General features: G+C 47.7%; 1 protein-coding gene across 2 annotated transcripts in view; it reads right to left on the bottom strand.

Moving 5' to 3' along the window:
- Positions 1–19030, bottom strand: part of LOC8039435 (cullin-1) — a 66220-nt gene that overhangs the window by 7359 nt on the left and 39831 nt on the right. For both annotated transcript variants that reach the window (XM_029994976.4, XM_042290182.1), the window contains exons 10-18: positions 14128–14366; positions 13308–13414; positions 11629–11677; positions 10984–11115; positions 8467–8587; positions 8132–8208; positions 7525–7659; positions 3907–3999; positions 712–933 (exon numbers count right to left, since the gene is read on the bottom strand). In XM_029994976.4, coding sequence (XP_029850836.1) covers positions 712–933; positions 3907–3999; positions 7525–7659; positions 8132–8208; positions 8467–8587; positions 10984–11115; positions 11629–11677; positions 13308–13414; positions 14128–14366 — 1175 coding nt within the window. The remainder of the gene's footprint in view (positions 1–711; positions 934–3906; positions 4000–7524; positions 7660–8131; positions 8209–8466; positions 8588–10983; positions 11116–11628; positions 11678–13307; positions 13415–14127; positions 14367–19030) is intronic.

Genomic DNA, 19030 nt, shown 5'->3' with positions numbered 1-19030 from the left:
GAATTTCGAAGTATTGGGAATCTAACAAAAATAAACTCCCATAAATCCCGAACCCCTAGCGGAAAATAAACTCCGAAAAACACCCTCCGAATTTCACGAGAAATAAACTGCGAAAACACGGAATCCTACTAATAACGTAGACGTCGGGACTGCCGTATCCAATCTGCCACGTGCAGCTATTTGTTGGAACGCCGTAGTAAGGGGAGAATATTGCTTTTGCTTGTCCGCTCCCTCTCAAAAGAAGCTGGTGGAAAAAGAGTCCAGTGCCACCTTTATTTGGCCGTGTGTCGCGGGGCGTGCGGCGTGTCTGCTGCCGAAGTGTTGCCGATCCCGCAAAGAAATCAGACTTTCGGACAACTTGGCGCGTAACTCAGTCTTTCGATTGTTGGCCACCGTCCGACACATGCTCTTTATTGGCCTAGCATCGCACATACGAGGGGACAACTTTCCGGGGCGATGCGGCGAGAGCTACCAGCTCTCGCGAGCCTTGAGCACCAAGCGAAACTATGCAAGCATGCTTTTCACTTCTTTCGAATTGCCACAGAAAGTTGTCCCCACACACCGCTTCCTCGCCCTCCCAAGTCTGCAGGTACCGAAGCGGTTCGCCGGGCATTTTATAGAGGGGCTTTACGCGGGAGAGGGTGCCGTTGCCTGGTCGGAAAAGCTCCCCCCCCCCCCCCCCCTTAGCGCAGAGGCAGGGCTCCCGCGCACCTGTATGAGCAGCTTGCGGTCCTCCTCGATGTGCTTGTGAGTGGCCTCCTGCTCCACCTTCATCTCGGCCTTCATGGGCACATTGATGTTCACCCGCAACTTCTTGTTCTTGTAGCCCCCAAACAGAGAGACCACGGAGTCCCCCCGCAGCTCCTCCTCCTCGTCCTGGCACATCAGCAGTTTCGACTTGAGCAGGATCTGCAGCACCTGCTGCAGCAGGTCCTGGAACGAAGAGACATGAGCCCGGCTCAGAGGGGCAGACGCGGGAGCGAGGACGCCGTCGACTCTCAACTCTGCAACACCATTCAGAGCTGAACCCATTATAGGTGGAGATCCCGTCAATCGATCCATCATCTTTAAAAATATCTGGTGCCGCCCGGCAGAGAAACTGGGTTCGAGCACTTCCAGGATGAAACAATGTAAGCTCTGGGAAGAAACTGCTCCGAACTGGCTGCGGGCAAAAGACGAGCTGCAACAGGCACGAAAGGGAAGTTGGGGGAGCTCAATTTGACGTGTTTACTCGATTGCAAGTTGACCCCACCCCAAATTGCACGTCGGCAAACAGAAAAAAAACAAAAAAACTTTAGAGGCCAATTGTATGGCGAACGAGGGGAATGACAGGGCGCCTTTTTCGAATGCTCGGCATTTAATGCGTGCTTTTGCTGCACGTACGCGCACGAGATGCCGAAGCACTATCCAAGTAAGGAAGCTCGCGCTGGAGACAAGACAACGGAAGCTCCTTCCTGTCATTCTCACTCCGTTTTACGCCTGTAACAGTGTCGTCGTTCCCGTCGTCGTCCACTGTTGCATTCCCAGAACACCTCGTCTGCATTGCCCGATGAAATCTTGCACTTTGGAAACGACCGCACCTTTCACGCTCGCTTGACTATCGTGTCACGGATCGTTGCGGGTAGGGATTGATCGTGCACTTCTGCAAGATACATTGCGAGCTTGGCTTCCAACTCCGGAAAGCATCTGGACGTTTACAAATTTCAGCCCGCGGAAACCTCTCCCTCTGCGGTCACGATTAAAAGATCCTGCGTCATTGCGGACGCCAGTGGCGCACCACCCGCTACGACGGGTCGAACTTGCGTCCAGCGGCGCAGTTGTTGGCCACTTTCGGATGAACAACGGCCATTAACGGCACAATCTCAACACTCAATCAAACAATGTGTGACCGTGCATTGTGCGAAAACACGCAGCGGGGAGTGAGGCTGTTCCAGCTCGAGTGCCACCAACCCCGAAATTCGGACATGCCACGTGCCGCCATGCAGTGATGTGTATTGCGTGCCATTCACCACAGTGCATTCGGCTCCGATTTGCAAATCGTTGTAATACTCGTTTGCGCAGATAAATAAAAAAAAGCTGTAAAATGAGCACAGAAAAGGCCAACATGCTGCAGGAACAACTGGCTAACTAATAACAAGCTGAGGTGTTCCTGATATGCGGAGAGCAAGCCGTTTGACACTTGCGCAGGAGCTGCGGTGACGGGAGAACGACGCCAAGCTCCAACTGGCTTTGATTGAAAGGATAGTGGATAGGCCATAATGCTAGACGCATCAAAGTCAACCCACTCTTTTTTCAAACAGTCAATAAAAGCTCGTCGCTCCGACATCATCGCAACCCCTGCGCAAAACGAACATGCACTCTGCATGGCAACTGCTTTGATTTTGTCGGCAGCGGAATCAGTGGCGTAGCTAGGCCACCCGGGTCCCTGGTCCCTTATGTCTTTCGTAGCCGTAGCCCCCCCCCCCCCCCCCCCCCCCCCCCCCCCCCCCGCTTCTCTTCCTGAGATCACAACTAACCAACTAACCAGAAAGGGGGGGGGGGGGGGGGGGGTGTAAGGGGTGCCTGGTGCTGTTGGAGCTGGCACCCGCCCCGTGACTGAAACGCCTGGTACCCAGGGCCCAGGGCCCTCCATGTTTCTACACCACTGAGCGGAATGCTTTGGCTCAAATTGTAAGACGGCCCCACTGTTCAGATTTTCAAAAATCGAGAAATGGGTCAACCTAGAGTCGTGTATATAGGGTGGGTCATGCACCTGAATGGAGCAAACGGTTTGTAGCTTCCTTAGACAAGGGAGTGCTCACACTCGTTTGAGCACGTGCTCCCACATTTTCATACCAGAACCTCCTGAACTGGCGATTTCTGAAAATGGTGGACGGATTAAAACTATTCCCAATCAAGAAGCATCTGACTAAACTCAGTTTCATATTAGTACAACGCTGTCAAAGCTATTGGTACAAGCACGTGGAGTTATCTATGGTTTCGCTTGCGCGAGAATGTATGCAAATTATCTGGGAGGCCATACCCCATGCTCGTGCCAGCAGCTTTGACAGCGTTGTACACTAAGCATGAAACGGAGTATATGCTACTTAATTACCTCCGTTTTAACCAAATGGTTACTTAAAAGAAAGATGCTCTTAATGTGAAACATTCTTCGGCTAGGTGTTTGGCATTTTGTGAAGCTCAAAAGGGAAGCCTGGATAAAGCGTGGCCGTGAGGCTCGGCACCGATTGGTTTTGAGTGGGGGGAGTGGGGGAGGGGCAATTGCAGTAAAGAAGTGTTTGCACCAGAAGGGAATCGATCCCAGACCATTTAGATTATTAGGCGATTGTTTTTCCTGCGCGTCACATTACGTTGGCGTGAGTCGAGGTCCTATTTGGCGGGAAAGCCCTGCGGGGCATCCACTCCGCAACCGGCAGATAGCAACTCGACACCCTGTCGCACGTCTTTAAAGCCCAGGTCAGCACCGGTACCTCCATTCCAGGAACTGCTATCAAGTGCACGTACCACACGTCAAGCAGGTCGCTAAACTGATTGATAAAGAGCGCCGAAACCATCGACTCTACGCGTTTACGTGCAACATAATTGCCCAGCAATTTGCCATGCATTTTACATTTCCTATTACATTGGATTCATTCTAGTTTAGATCAACTTTTCTACGAACAGAACCCAAGCGTCGATTTTGCTGCAGAGCACGTGTAGAACCAGTCATTGCAATTTACAGAAAAGTTAGGGAGGGAACGAGGCACCGGTAACATCCGGATCCGAATAATTCTCCCGTGCTGAAACAGCGTGCCAAGAGCTCCAGTGCAGACCAAATTCTTGAGTCCCAACTTAGAAACCCTACTGTCCTAACGCAACAAACGCGGAATGACTCTTCCTGCGCGAAGGTGCGTTCATCCGACCCACCATTTTGATTGCAGTGCCCTCCTGGAGCTGCTGCACCGTGAAGGACAGCTCAATGTTGTACTGAAGCAGGACGGCCATCTGGAACGTCGACGCCTGCACAAAGGGCCACGGGCAGCGTCAGCACTGGAAGGATGCTACTATAAACCGTATTATTTTTGCGGGCTCAACATTGTACAAAGTTTGCCAAGTGTGTGTTTTGGAAATATTTTGTGGGGATAAAATTTCGCAATTGAGAGTGGTATGCTAAGTGTTTGCTACCATGGGGCACTTCTCAATATTTTACGAGTTGAAAATAATTAGTCCGCAGTATGCAGCCTAGCATGTCATGCCCTGTGGTAGGCCAGCGTGGAGAGAGAAAGCGAAAGCTTTGTGTAGCGTGCGCGGGTGTTATGCTGACGGGCATTTGTGCTATCACTACTGCACGACAAACGTGAAGACCATCGGTAAGCAGTTGTACCACACTTGCCAAGCCAAACTGGCCTTCTAAGTCTAAAACAAAAAGCTGTCATACTATAACATTTAGGCACGTTCCAAAAAATGAAGGTACTGATGGCACGAATAATTAGTTAGACACGCTATGTCGTAATTTGTCACGTATTACCAAATATTTAGCCTGTGGCGTTTCAATTTGGATATAATGAATACACAAATTGAAGCATAACATGGCAAATGAAGATTAGAGAGACTGAAAACAAAATGTTAAGAGAGGAGGCACTTTGTCAAATCAACGCAACAAAGGGTGTCAACTTGAGGTGTTTTACAGCGATGCCTGTCATGGGCTCTTCACACCACTGGAAATGACATCCGTTGTTGAAGTTGTTGTCGTCTTTGACGTGGCACATAACACGTCAAGTGGGAAGGGGTGGGAGGAGTTTCCCCTGCATTTTTAACTCTTTCCTGACCACGGGAAAGGGAGCAAATTTCAAAGGATCCGTGCAAACTCTGATTTTTTAACCAATTTGAGTATGGAGCAACGTGACACATCAACCTATGGCCAATTAGTGTTCTTTCAAAAGGAACAGAGGTTGGTATAGTGTAGAGAAAAGATTTAAGAATATGTTAACTTAAGCTCCAGTTGAAATATCTGTGCGTCTCTGCTAATACCGTTGAACTCAGTTTGTGAAAATCACAAACACCACCGCATTTACGGACGGTGTTTGCAAATGTTTACGCCTGGCCACAACCTCCACACAACACCAGCAACAAAACACAAAAATAGTTTTAAAAAATGAAAAAACGAAAAATGCGAGTCGCATAAAAAAAAAACTTGATTCATAGAATAAAGTTAAGCAAGTAACAAAAAAGAAACCTCACAAAATTCAGGCAGCAAAAAAAAAAAAAAGACAAAACAAAAAAAAAAACAAAAAAAAAACAGGCACAGCAAAACCTGCAAAAGGAAAAGGTAAACAAAGATAAGGCATTCAAAGTGTGATTGCTCAACCATTTTTGTCAGCAAACTCAACTGACTAAGACTTTTTTTTTTTTGCTTATTTTATTTTGGGGTTAAGGCGAGACAGCGAGCGGTATAAGGAGAAAGAGTGGACACTACCGTTCCAACAGCGGGCACTCCCTACTCTCCCTATGCGTGCACGTGCCCTACCCCTTGCTTTTGCCATCTTCAACATTCTTTTTTTTTTAATTTGCTTTTTTGTTGTGCATCTCTGTGCACATATGCTGGCTTGGCGATCTGCCAGCCCCGCAATGCGAGCTATGTGCTCCCCGCCAGCGCAATCCGACCGGGGGAGAAGCGGTGCTTCGTTCACTATATCGAGTGTCTCTGCCATGGGAGTTCCATGCAGAAAAACATTCAGCCTTTCCACTCTCGTGAAGAAGGAAGACCAGCGGAGCTGTGCTCAATACACTGCCGCAACGCGCATGCGCCCGATTCCCGCTTCTTCTTGTCCGACACGCCGCCGATCGTGGATACGTCTCTGGCGAACCAGAGTCGGTCGCACACGGCACACGTGACACCAAAAGGGTCCTCCACGAACTCCCTCCGGAACCTCGCCGTCGCAGCCGGGAACTGTTCAGCCGTTGTGGAGTGCAGTCATTGCCGGGCCTTGTGCTTGCGCTTCGCCTCCGTGGAACGATTGTCGTCCGTGGCATTGGCCCGCCGGCACCCTTTACATCGCTGGTTCTGTTCTCGGCGGCGGCTTTCCAGGCGAGCATGTGCTCTTTGGCAAGGGAATCTGAGGCGCTGGACGCAGTGGAAGCTGAGGCGACAGCGGCTTTGCGGCGGTTGCGGACCCATTCGCGCTGCTGCGTACGTCGCCGCTCCTTTTGCAGTTCGTCTCCTTTCCCCAAAAGGGTGCGCGGCCGACCCATCGTGAGTCCAAACCAAAATTGATAAGAGCGTAGGAGCGTAGGAAACAGTGCGCAAAACAGACGAGGACGAAGAAACAAACGGGACGAGCGCTGCACTCGTTATGTGTGCTTCTTCGTCGTCAACCGTGTTTCGCGCTGTTTCCTACAATGAATTCCCACCAACGCGCCCAACTATCCCTTCTTCTATTTTAACTGGAAAGGTTGCCGCGATCTACGAGTGACGGCGGAGACCATACTGGTTGTGTGCTTGCCACCGTCGCTATTGTAATATTATTGTAAGAAATTATAACGTATGTGCGGAAGGCGTATAAGCGCCGACAGTTATACAGCTATCCAGATTAAATGACAAATTAAAAGAAAAATTCAGAATGTACAAAATGCGCCCCACACCTACGGCTATTACTTCTCAAAGTCTGTGTACTCTAATGTCTTTCTGGTTCGTCGGAGAGTTAATCTCTGTAACAAAGGCATGTGCTTTCCAACGAAGAAATGCTTACATTGGTGAAATGCAGATAGTACACCTCATATTCCCAGCAGAATGCTTTCTTTGTGTTCTACCTTCGTTTGTCAGAGCCTTGATTGCAGTTCCTTTATATTGAGCATTTCTGTCCGCATTGTTGGAAACATAAAACGTGCACGCTGGCTTAGGACAGCATTGGAAATTATAGCGATGCTTACCGACAATCATCTGTTGAACGACGCCTATAACATCATTTAAAGAGTCCCCAGAGCTGTCGAGGCCTAAAAAATATCCCACAATACAGTTGAATTATGAAAATAATCAATGCCATCTTTGTTACAAAGACGGATGCAAGCAGTTTAGCGATGCAACACAAGTGCAACCACCGTTCCCAGGACTATTTTTGACAGCCCACCACCTTGTGATAAAGCTGAAACATACAATGAAACTGAAACTACAGTTCTTTGCCTGCCCACGAGATTGTGGAACATAATTCTCCGCACTAACTTTAATTTCTTGACGGCGCTCGGAAACCATCGATCACCGGTCATTGATGGTATATGGGCGCGGTCAGGAAAGAGTTACCCTGTCACTGACTATAGCCATTCGGTCTCTGCCCTTGCCTAAAATCTCTCTACTTTTTAAGACGGGCCGACAGCCACAGTCAGCACAGTAAAAAGGTTAGTGCCCCCTCCAATTGTAACGATAGGTCATGCTCCCACAATTTGGGCTAAACACGTCGTACTGCTGTACTATGCGTCAACTCGTCGTACTGCTGAGACTCGACAATACTGCAGCAGGGCCTATGGACGCAAGACACCCGGGGGCCTTACCTGCAGGGTGTAGCGGTTCCTGTGGAAGCAGTTTGCGATGAGCTCTCCCTTTGACATGTTGTAGAGCCAGTGGAGCTTGCGCCCGCTGTGCTGACTGCTGTAGAACATGGTGAAGTGCTGCACACTCCGCTCCAGCTGTGCACAGACAGGACGCCACAGACGCGTCATGCACACACTCTAAGAGAATCTCAGGTCTGGTGACAAAATTCCAAAAAGGTATACATGAAAGATGGGAGGGGTTGACACCGGGTAATAGAGTTCCCCAAACTTTCGTTTTGTATCTTTTAACAAGTTACACTTTAGACCGAGAATGTTAAAGACGTGGCACAGAAGTGTCAAACCTGTTTGGGATAAACTCCACTGCAATGCACAGTGCATAGCCTGTCACGAGTGAACCTACAATCAAAGGGCTACATGTGCATTCTTTAGTTTGCATTCCAAACAACAATCCTTTTGAGCTACAATTATCCACGTAGAGAGACCAAAAATGCTGAAACAGAATAGCTGTTCAAAGAATACAATTCGGTAAGCGCAGCCACGCCCGAAGTGAACACCTGTCCAGACTGGGGCACCGTTCGACGAGGAAGCGAGAAGGAAAACCACCCACCGCCTGGGGCAGTGCGAAGGCTAACGACTGCTGGAAAGGCCAGGACCCTGAGCTTAAGACTTGTATGCTGAAGTCCACTGGGAAAAAAGAAAAGAAAGCTCCCATGAACCAAAGTCAAGAAGCACACTCTTTCAGCATTATTGTTGCACAGATTTCCTGCACAGACAAGAGCCACATCAGCATTTAGCAGGGACTCAATCAGAAAGTGCACAAGCTCCAGGTGAACGCTGATGCAGCGTGTCCAATCAACTTTTCTGCTATTCCGTCACAGGAGATGGCTAGGAGCCAGCCGTACAACGCATTCAGTGTCAGAAAAAAAGAAAACGGAGGCTCACATCCAAGGGCCTCTTCGGAGTTTGCCATGTGCTTGCGGAACCGCTCATTCAAGTCCTTGCTCACTCCAATGTCCTGGAACATGCGCTGCAGCTTCGAGGTGTACTCAAAGCCACAGGCTTGCTGCAAAACCCAGGGGGGGGGGGGGGGGGGGCCAGGAGGTCAGGCAGGGCGGGGAGACCCCTCCCCCGACGCACTCACATTCTCTTCGCGTTTACGCAACTCTAGTCCTCTTTCCTTTCAGAAAGTCAGTGCCAAAAAGTGTCCGCATGCTCAAGCTCAAAGCTTTAAAAAAAAAACAAGTTTAATAATGATATTATAAAAACCTCCGCGGGAAGGCTTGCACCGTTTTCGAGACCAATTTAATGTGCAGGTGTCATACGTGATAAAAGGCAACCGCAGCACGACCTGTTAGCTCTGTTTCGGGGCGCTGAAAATGTTCCTGGCAGAACACGAAAAAGTGATGATGAATACTGCATGCTTCGTGACACAAAAGCAAAAGGAAAAACGAAAAGCAGCTACAATCACAATCGATGCGTCTGCATACGACAAAATCTGCACGGCGCTGCATTTGCGGTGCTCAGCAAGTTTCTTCTTACAAATACCATCTGTTAGGCAAAAACTGACACCAGATTACTTCTCAGATGTTCTTCTCACAGAAGCCACGTGTTACGAATGGGGGTACGTCAAACTCAAGCAGATGAGACAATGCTCCGAAGGAGCGGTAAACAAAGACGCCCCCGACAAACAGCTAAAAATCAAATGCAACTACGCTTCATTTCACCATAGGTCAGTGAACACTCAAAGGCTAGAACACATGCAAAACCACGCGCACAGATTCCAAATTGGTTTAGCCGGGGATGACCGCAAAAACAATGAACGCACTTTTTACGCCTCTCGATTGACCCCACCCGCTTGCAGCGTCAACTGCGTTGCGACTGCTTGTAACTGCCTACAACGAGACAACACGCTGGCACACTGGCCCCACATATCCACGTATCAGGTAGCCCTGACAGCCTCCGATCTGCGCACAACTAGACCGGAGCTTCTGCGGAATTTGCAGGATCAAATGTATGCACTATTTACGAGCCACGGTCGAGTATCACACCGTCGGAGCTATATCCGGCACACCCTGGAAAAATGGTGCGTAAGATACTACACGCAGCTTCTTAGTAAAGTAAAATGTTGAGCTAGTTGGTAAGATGACATCATATTACAAACAGCGCACAAGCAGTGAGGAAGAAAAGCGAACAAGGAGGACTGACTCGCAACAGATGTACCGTATTTTCCGGACTATAGTCCGCACCCGGTGTATAGGCCGCAGGGGGAAATTTTGGGTCAAAAAAAAAAGATTTTGCTTAGATAGCTTGCACCCGGTGCATAGCCCGCATCCGGTGCATAGTCCACACCCGGTGCTTAGTCGACACGAAAATCTTCTCATAGACGGCACACGTTTACAAATGTCTGCTTTTTAGCTCACAATAAAGCCTATAATGTGCATAAATCATCATTAACATACACTTTCGTGCACAAAATTCGTCACATCTCGTCATAATAAACGATCTTGAAAAACATAATTCCTGTATAGTCCGCAAGCGTAGATAGTCCGCACAGCCAGAAATTTCAACTTTTAAACATGTATAGTCCGCAGACTATAGCCCGGAAAATACGGTACAGTGAAATAAAGAGGAAGATGCGGCAACAGAAAAGAAATGCACGCACCATAAAGAAAGGACAACCAATGATACATGAATGAGTTATGCTAGAAAGATAAGAGGAAGAATAAAAACCACATCCAGGAACCCAAATAAATTCAAGAAAAGAAAAAAGAAGAGAAAAAAATAAGTACCGGTAAGCAGAACAAATACAAGGACGGCTTAAATCAATCATTGTACACGTTGGCTAGGAAGGCTACTTCCTTATCACTCAAGATAGCAAGGGGTGGTTTGCACCAGGCTGGCCAAATTTTGATCTTCAAGTGATAAGGAAGTAGCTTTCCTACAATGCCTACAAAGGTTGATTTATGCTGGCCTCCTATTTGATTCTTCGTATTTCCCTTTTTCTTTGTCTTCTTTTCTTATTTCTTTTTCTTGAATTTAATTGGGTTCCCATTTGTGGTTCTTTCTTCTTGCTCCCTACTTTCGAGAAAAAACTCAATCATTTATCACTTGTTTTGCTCTGTCTTGTGGTGAGTGTTTCATTTCTGATGCCCAGTCTTCCTCTTTATTGCACAATACATCAGTTGGGAGTCAGTAGTCTGCATTCTCTTCTGTCCCTCACTGCTTGTGCACTGCTTTTAGTATGATACACGCAGCTCTGAAGTGCCCTGGGGCTAACGGATAGAGGGCACCGGTGTACTTTCTTACGGCAAGTGGCTACAAGTGGTACCAATGCAGTTGACGACAGCCCAAGGCAAATGTGTGAACCAGCCTTCAAGGCAAAGCAAAGTACAGAAGCCATCCAGTGCTGCCCGATCCTCGGTCGGCACTATACAACGCTTTAAGGAAGGAAGCAAGGACCTTGAGCTTGGAGATCATGCTGGCCTCTGCGTCGTCGCTGGCAGACATGTGTTGCACCAACCGCTTGGCCAACATCTTGCTGTAGAACTTTTGGAAGACGTCCTTGTCCTCTATGTACTTGAAAACTATCATCTGCAAGAGGAGAGCAAAAACAAATCCAAATCGAAAAAAAACAAAAACAATATGAGATTGATGCAATTTAAGCAGCAGTAGCAGCTGATAGCACGGTACTTTCGGCACTGTCGTAAGAAAGGAACCCCGTTAAATGCTGCGCATGTCTCGAAGTTTTGTAACGTGCACCGATTTAGTGGTGTCCGATGATGACCAGAGAGAGTTTCAAATTGAAACCATGCTTTTTAATTTATCAATTTAAAATATAATTACTTAAAAGTAATTAAGAGACCAATTACACCAAACGTTCATATTTTTCCTCAATAGGCCCTTTGGCAGAAACCAAGAGAACAACAACCTTTTCTTCTGCACAAAGCACACTTTTTGCATGAGGGATTTGGCCAGGATTTTAAGAAATGCCCAGTATACTATTCCGACGCCATCCTGGTTACGTACGTAAGGACACGCAAATTACTCGAGCTACTGTCACCAAACAAAATAGGTGCGCTTCAGAGAGGCACGAGGAAAACATACCACTTGATTGAGAGTATCTTCTAGCTCAGACTCTTCTGGATTTTTGGAGCTGTAAAAAAAGAAAAAAAAAAGAAAGGAGATAAGACAATAGTTTCACCTCACGATGTATCTACAGTAGACTCTCATTAATGCAAACTCCAGGAATTCACAGATTTTAGTTTGAATTACCAGAAGTTTGAATTATCAGAAATTCATCTAAATATGATACTAGGCAACATTATGATCTGTTACCTACACATACAAAGCAGATTTTTGCCAGTTTCCTCTAAATAGGCCTAATTATAAGCAAGTACAGGCGTAACACATTGGTGAAAGAACTGTGACGTTAAGTTTATTCATCCGGCAAAAAAGTTGTCGATTGTGGACTGTTTAGTCAGTACATGAGATCTCAAAACAAAACTTTCAATACCAGCCAGCGCAAGTCGCTCTTTATGGGACTCTTCCTTTGCAGACAGAAACTTCCGGAGCTGAGTGATGTGCTCAAAGGCCTCTGCGGCTGTGACAGTTGGTAGTGGGCCATCCCTTTCTTCATCATCATCTTTACTCTCACTGCTGCACTGTGCTGGCATTACTTTCCTAGGTCCTCTAGTGAGTCGTCACGACAAACACACACATCGTCGTCAAGACTAGCATATTCCGCCAGCTCGGCGTTTCCATTATGTGCTTCAAGGCCAGAAAGCAAGATGCCAGTGAGCTGTTCCTCATCCTCGGTGTCGTCTTGGTCATCATTGCTAGTCTTGAAGCACATAACGTGAATGCCGTTTTCCGCTGTGTGCCTGCTTGAGCCCCATTTAGTGCAATTCTTTCCGAGCACCGGTGCACTGCAGAGAAGCAACACTCGCGAAAACAAGCTCCGCGGGTATTGCTTCTCTGCGGTGCACCGGTGCTCGGAAAGAAGCGCACTCAACGGGGCTGCGAGAACAAAAAAGTATGAATTAAGCGAAAACGCTGTTTGAATTAAGCGGCTTATAAATACATTAAAAACATAGCGAGACAACCAAATTTTTTAGATCTGTTTGAATTAACCGGAAGTATGAAATATCCGAGTTTGAATAATCGCGAGCTTACTGTGCTCGCGAGGCAGCGATTGTCCTGTCCAGTTCCTTCCTCTGTCCTTGCGAAAATTCGCGCTGTTCCGTTATGAATCCATACCAACTCGCCCAGTTATCCTGTTTACTGAGCTTACTGTAATGCATCGGGCAAAATATGAAATCTTTTTCTGCGAAGCAGTAAGCTTTCCCTTTTCGCTTTACATTTGCCAATGGGCAGTGGAAGAAGTCCCTTTTATACAATTTAAAAAAGACAAAATAATTTGCAATAGGCATAAGGGCAACGTTTGGGAAAACCTTTCGGACAGTCTCTGGGTTTGGCTAGCTTGTCAGTAGCCATCGGCAAAGTAAGAAAATGGGGAAGGCAGCAGTAAAATTGCGAGAAACTTCCCACCAATACAAGAACTGAAGGAATATGCCCAAGGATAAACTTTCATGCTTGCACATATAGCAGGGAGGGATTTTATAGTAGATTGTCCCGATAAGCCCAATAACGACACCCGACGGCGATAGCCTGCACGCACAAAAGGCACCGGCAGAGTATCGAGTATTGTTGTCAGACATCAAAGCCATCCACTAAAACTCCTCGCCGTTACACCTAAAACTCGCGAGAGGCTCAAAGTGGCCCACCTCTTCTTGAGTAAAATGTCGCAGTATTTGGCCAGGAGCTCGGGGGACTTGCTCGAAGAGTTGGCTAGTCTCGTGATGGCGTTGTTGTTGATGAACTTGCCGCAGGCCTGCATCAAACGGCAGAGCGTCGGACGTTGTAGAAGCAAACCGCGGGCATTCGAGGACCAAGCGAGTACCCAACGCACGTCCTGTATCGCGCAAATTCGTAAACGTATGACCGAAGCCAAACCAGAAGCAACCTCAACGTCGCACGAGAATCCTTCCTCGTGCGACGGTGCCGTCCGGTGTCTGCGATAGTTCCAAGGTAATCGATCCTTGACACAAATTTTAATGGAGAAATCGGCCGCACATAAATGTGATGTTCATTGTTTCTTCTAGAATGCTTTGAGCCAATAGATAAAGTTGGGACCATAAATAGACTATCGCAGAAAGCGGTTTAGTGCCCCCTCAACGTCCGTGATGCTCCCAGCATGTTGCTTGTTTGCAATGCTCATTACGGTGCTCGTATGTGACAATTTTTTCACAGAAAGCGACTCGCAAAAGCACGTTCTGCGTTTACAGTCCTCAACCCAGTAAACCGACGTCCCCCGACCTTCTTGACACCGTGATCCAGAGCTCGAAAAGTTGTATTTTCAAAATCGCAACAATTGCCAGTTGTACCCGCTCTTTTCTAAGCACCAAGAAGAAAACCAGGCAATGGAGCGCCAATGCCCCAAGCGCAGCTCACTCGTGGACTGTCCGCGATGCGACACAAATCTCAAATCCCGTTGAAATGCGCCCCCAAAAGTAGGCACCCCGACATGGCCCCCGAAAAGCAGACCTTGTCGAGGGAGGCCACGAAGCCGACGTCGTTGCCGAAGGCGGTGAGCACGAGGGCGTTGTACTTGCGGTGCACCTGGAGCAGGGTGCACACGTACAGCTTGGGCTCCTGCGCGGCCCCGTCTCCCAGACGCTCCACGGCCGACAGGCCCTGGGCGTGAATATGCTCCTCCAGCAGGCAGCGCAGCTCCCCCAGGCCGTCCAGGATGCGCGACACCAGCTGGAACATGCGCCCCAGGTCTGTGGGGAATTCCAGTAAGAACAAAACTCTTTATTTACTTTTGCACTGTACCCACGGAACTGTTCCGTTAAGGAAGGGGAAGGGACTTTAGTAGGTGGCCATGCAACAAGGGGGTCCCGCAGCCCTTCAAATGCAATTCTTTGAGCAGCACCCCCGGAAATCTTTTGCTCGGTTATGCGGTCACACGTGTGCGGGAGTGTTGCAAGTGGATGAGCTGAGAAGAAATAAAATTGCAAACTTTTTCTAAGCGGAAACGAACCCACAATGTCAAGATTGCAAGCCCGACGCTTAACTACTGCGCCGGAAAAGGTCACGAAGCGACGGTTACTTAAAGGGCAACTCCGCTTCTTTTCCAGTAGTGCAAAACTATACAGTTCTCTTTGTTATCACCTACAAAACCCCCATGGCAAATATTACGACGGAATTCCGCCTAGAAGTTCATTAAAATCGCTGTCAAAGTTTGACAAGCACGAATCCGCTGGTTTTGTGTGAGACGTGCGGGCCAGACAACACTGACCGGCTGCATTTCCGCTTCCTCCAAATTCCTTCTCCCGACACGTCCGCGACGTCATCAAGCATGTACAGCTTCTTTTTTTTTTTCAATTTTGTTTTCTTTCCCTGGGAGAGCAAGGGTGGCACCAGCGCCGCGAAAGATGCGAGTGACGCGCTCGGCCGGCCCGGCGCTCGACTATTGATACTACTGATAAGCCGATCGCTTCGTTGAGCGCGGCTTGTGTTATATCGCATACTTTTGAACACCAAGTAAAAGGAGGAAAGGGAAGCTGCTTTTGTAAGAATTTTGAGTGACAGGTTAATCTTCTATAATCTTCTGGGAGGAGAATGGCGACGCCTGCGCAAAGCCGGGAGGCACAAAGGAGGACCCTGATAAGAGGGGAGCTCCTTCTTCCCCTTGTATATCACGTGGGTGTACATGCTTAGTGATGCCGAATATACAATGTTGTCCGGCTTTGCCACCGTTTCGGTTTCGGTTTGTGATCATGGCTAGAGTAAAATTACACGAAAAATATTTTATTTTTCACAAAACAAAGGATTGGGGATTGTTTTTGAGTGCTTCAAAAAGCAAAATCGGCCACTATCTCAAAATTTTTGAAATTAAGCGAAGTTGCCCTTTAATGTAATCGCATTTCTTCTGCCGAACAACGTCACAAAACATGCGAGCGGTGCTAGCATGTAGCTTCAAATTTTGATCCTACCGTACAAGGGCTCAGGCAGCTGTGGCATAACCGAAGGCGAAGGACGCACATTTGTAAATGCCATTGTGTGAGGTTTTCGCAGGTTCTAACGGAAGGCACACTTTCGAAAGGGGTCCATGACAGAAGTCGTGCGCCACGTGCTCTGGTCGTTCCCACACACTCTCGGAAGAGGAAGGAGCAGACCGAACTGGACATCGCCGAACAGAAGTGGTGGCCCATTGAGGCTCGGCACGTTTGTCGTGCCAATGAGACACCGGGTAAGGGAGAACAGTGTTTAGCTAGGGACAGAGAAGCAAGGGGGCTTATCCTGCTACAACTGAAGGCCTAGCAAGGGAATTCGTAGAAGCAGTGTCGAAATTCAATAACCCGCAATGAAACACCGCAAAAAAAAAAAAAATGCCCCAAATTTCTTACCAAAAAAAACAAAACAATTGTTTTCATTTTTTTCATAGACAAGACACAGAGTGCATTGTGTGCGACGCAGCACCCTCGACTTTGAAATGTGGAGCCGGAGAATTTAGACAGAAACACGGGGGAATTATGTCGCACACAGGGCCGAGCCAATTCGCAACTCCAGTGAACTACAGGGGGTACGCTGCTCAGGCAAAATGGCAAACGAAAGGAGGTCGTTTTCTTCGTTTAGCATGCAGACCATCATAAATTTCTTGTACTACAGCGTAAAATTGGTGTTACACATGAAAACAAAGCGATTTTTCGATGGTAGAAACCTTCTTCTAGTCGGTGTGTAGAAACGGCACAGCAAAAGCATAAAATTAATTACTGGAAACAATGTTTGTCGAGAACAAAGCTGCAATAGCAGACGACAGAGTCAAAATGACCTCCGCTCTTCAGCATCGCCGCTATGCGGCGTCGGTTTTGCTGGAGTCACCTATAGACCGACACACGGTATGGCTCTGTTTACCGACACGGCCAGAAGGCCGCGCACGCGCATTTTTCGGCCAGGATTTTTGTGTTTTCGCGATTCCGTTGTGTGGCGTGCACTAGTTGTTGACGTTGTAGAGACACTACTAGCTGTATTTGTGCGTCGTATTTCCTGCCAACATATATCGTATGGTATGCCCAACTATTTGAGATCGCTACCCGAGCCTGAATGGCAGCGGTATGAGACAAACAGTGCGTGGATGGCATTGCCTTCAAGGATCTGTATACCGTAAACAAGGACTGCTGGAGTTGTGACATGAAGTTCCTGCCACCCGACGTAGACGGCTCACATTGTTTATTTTGTTTTTTCACTAAGCCAGTTCACGGCAGACGCGGTGCAGGCGTACAGGTATCTTGAGGCCTACAATTTGAGCCGCTTTCCGAGCTGCCAGTCCGGTGGGATCAGCACAGTGGATCAGCAGACTGTGGGTCTGCGGAAGTGTGTTTATTAATTGATTCAATAAGCACAACGTCCTTAAAGTCAAGGCATAATATTTTTCTTACCCTCATAACCACAAGGCACGACAAGCGGTAACGCCGTTCTGCCCCTGGTCTCCTTCCGCTTGGTAGCACATCGTAGCGAGCAGTGTTGTAGGCGTTACCGAAAAAAAGTAACGGAATACGTTACTTGTTACTTGCAAATAGAAGCAAAGCGTCACCGACCTATCTTACCTCAAAATAAAAGGAAAGCGTTATGGTTACCGATAAAAAGTAACACACGTTACTTTTGCGTTAGTCTTATTTATAAATTGAAGGGTTTTTCTTGGCGACAGCGTTTTCGACACTGGGACAAGGGGCGTAGGGGGTTGAAGTTTTTCCGAAGTGGGACTTCTTGCACGGGGAAAAGACAAGCAAAATTTTGAAGGTAGGTAAAATGAGTGCGATAATTATTCACTTGGTGCATGTACTTCGTTTCAGCTTGTCGAGAAGCAGCCGAAGCGACGAGAACATGGAGTCAATCAAGCAGCAGCGTCAAAAAAGCGAGTCACTGGGTCTTTTGTTTATGATTGGTTCAGCTCAATAAGAACACATACAGGAACATGACAAATACTAGTACAGTGTGCTTTTGACGCTGTCCGATTGGTCCCATCAGCTCGTAGCGTTGACTGTGTCTGGGCTGAAGGTAAAATAAAATATAAAAGCATGAAACAAAAATCATCTTCCAAGTCTTGGGAAGAATATGTAACGAGCAACGTAACTATGTTACGCGTTATTCGAAATAAGTAATGTGAGTACATTCCCTGTTACTGTCTTAAAGTAAAGAACACGTTACTATGTTATAGAAAAAAAGTAAGGCGGTAATGGTAAAGCTGCTACTTGTAATGCGTTGCCATCAACACTGGTAGCGAGCCACTGATGGGCGCTTGCCCGGTGATTTGTTCACGAACACCGTGGGAACAAAATGTGGGTGGTCTCAATGAAGCTACGGTTTCCCTGCACATAAGCAAGCCTCGGAACGGAGACTGAACTGGAAGCCACACTTGCCTTCAAGAAAGTGCTTGCCGCAGAAAAAATCGTCCACGCGAGGCGACCATTATTTTCGATTCACAGACACTGTCCCCCTTCTCCTCTTTTCAGAGTCCGCCGGGAACTTGCGGAAACACACTCCGCTACTTGCCTGTACCTTTCGGTGTAATTAACAACTACACAGCTTTGCGGCATGCTGAAATGCTATGACGCCCACGCAAAACGCGTGCCCTTCTGCCCACACTACCCGGCTTTGGCGTGATCGCAGCGACACCGCAGCTCCAAGGTGTCAAGCCCGCGTGTCAGTCTATAGAAGCTCGATGCCCAAGAAGAACAGTCCCACCACGCGGCCACGCTCAGTTCGTTCGCTGACTACAATGATTACAAGTACTGTTGCAACTGTTTATAACAAAGTCGGTTACAATGAAATAGCGACTATAGCAAAGCGATTACTATTTTTCATTCCCGTTTGTATGATTTTATTGAAGGAAATCGGGCGGCTTCAGAAGATATAGCAAAAAATATTTTCTATTAAAAGAAAAAAAAAATTAAAATTAGAAAATTTTGGCAAGTTTGCAGATTGTTCCACAGCCAAGCAGAACAAGCTGCAAATGTGCTACAAAAGTCGTCAACGGCAGCCTCTGCATTGCCGTCCGCTCCCCGCTTTTTATCTTGGAGGTGGCTCCTCTGCAAAACAGGCGGAGAAGCCGTTGTGGAGTGGCAACAACGTACCAAAGGAGATGACGGAGGGAACCTAGATTTAAAGGAGGGAGCAACTCCAACCATGGAGAACATTTGCGACTGAATGACAGACACCCACTTCCCCCACACCCACATCATGCAGCAACTGGCTGGATAGCCCCAGAGCTAAAGAGCAACTCACCCTGGTCAACCACGCGGCGCTGCCTTTTCAGGCAACCTTGACTAAGGTTGCCGTTTTATTGAAAATAAAGTTTTCTTCTTTTTTTTTTCCAGGCAGATTAGGCTGTCCCGTGGCCAACGTGGCAGGGAAAACCGGGCAAAGGGGCGAACAGGTTTCC

The sequence above is a fragment of the Ixodes scapularis genome, unplaced genomic scaffold (assembly GCF_016920785.2).
Source record: "Ixodes scapularis isolate PalLabHiFi unplaced genomic scaffold, ASM1692078v2 PGA_scaffold0__279_contigs__length_252992795, whole genome shotgun sequence".
Classification (NCBI taxonomy): Eukaryota; Metazoa; Arthropoda; class Arachnida; order Ixodida; family Ixodidae; genus Ixodes; species Ixodes scapularis.
The sequence above is the reverse complement of the archived record's forward strand: the minus strand, read 5'-3'. Positions and strand labels throughout refer to the sequence as shown.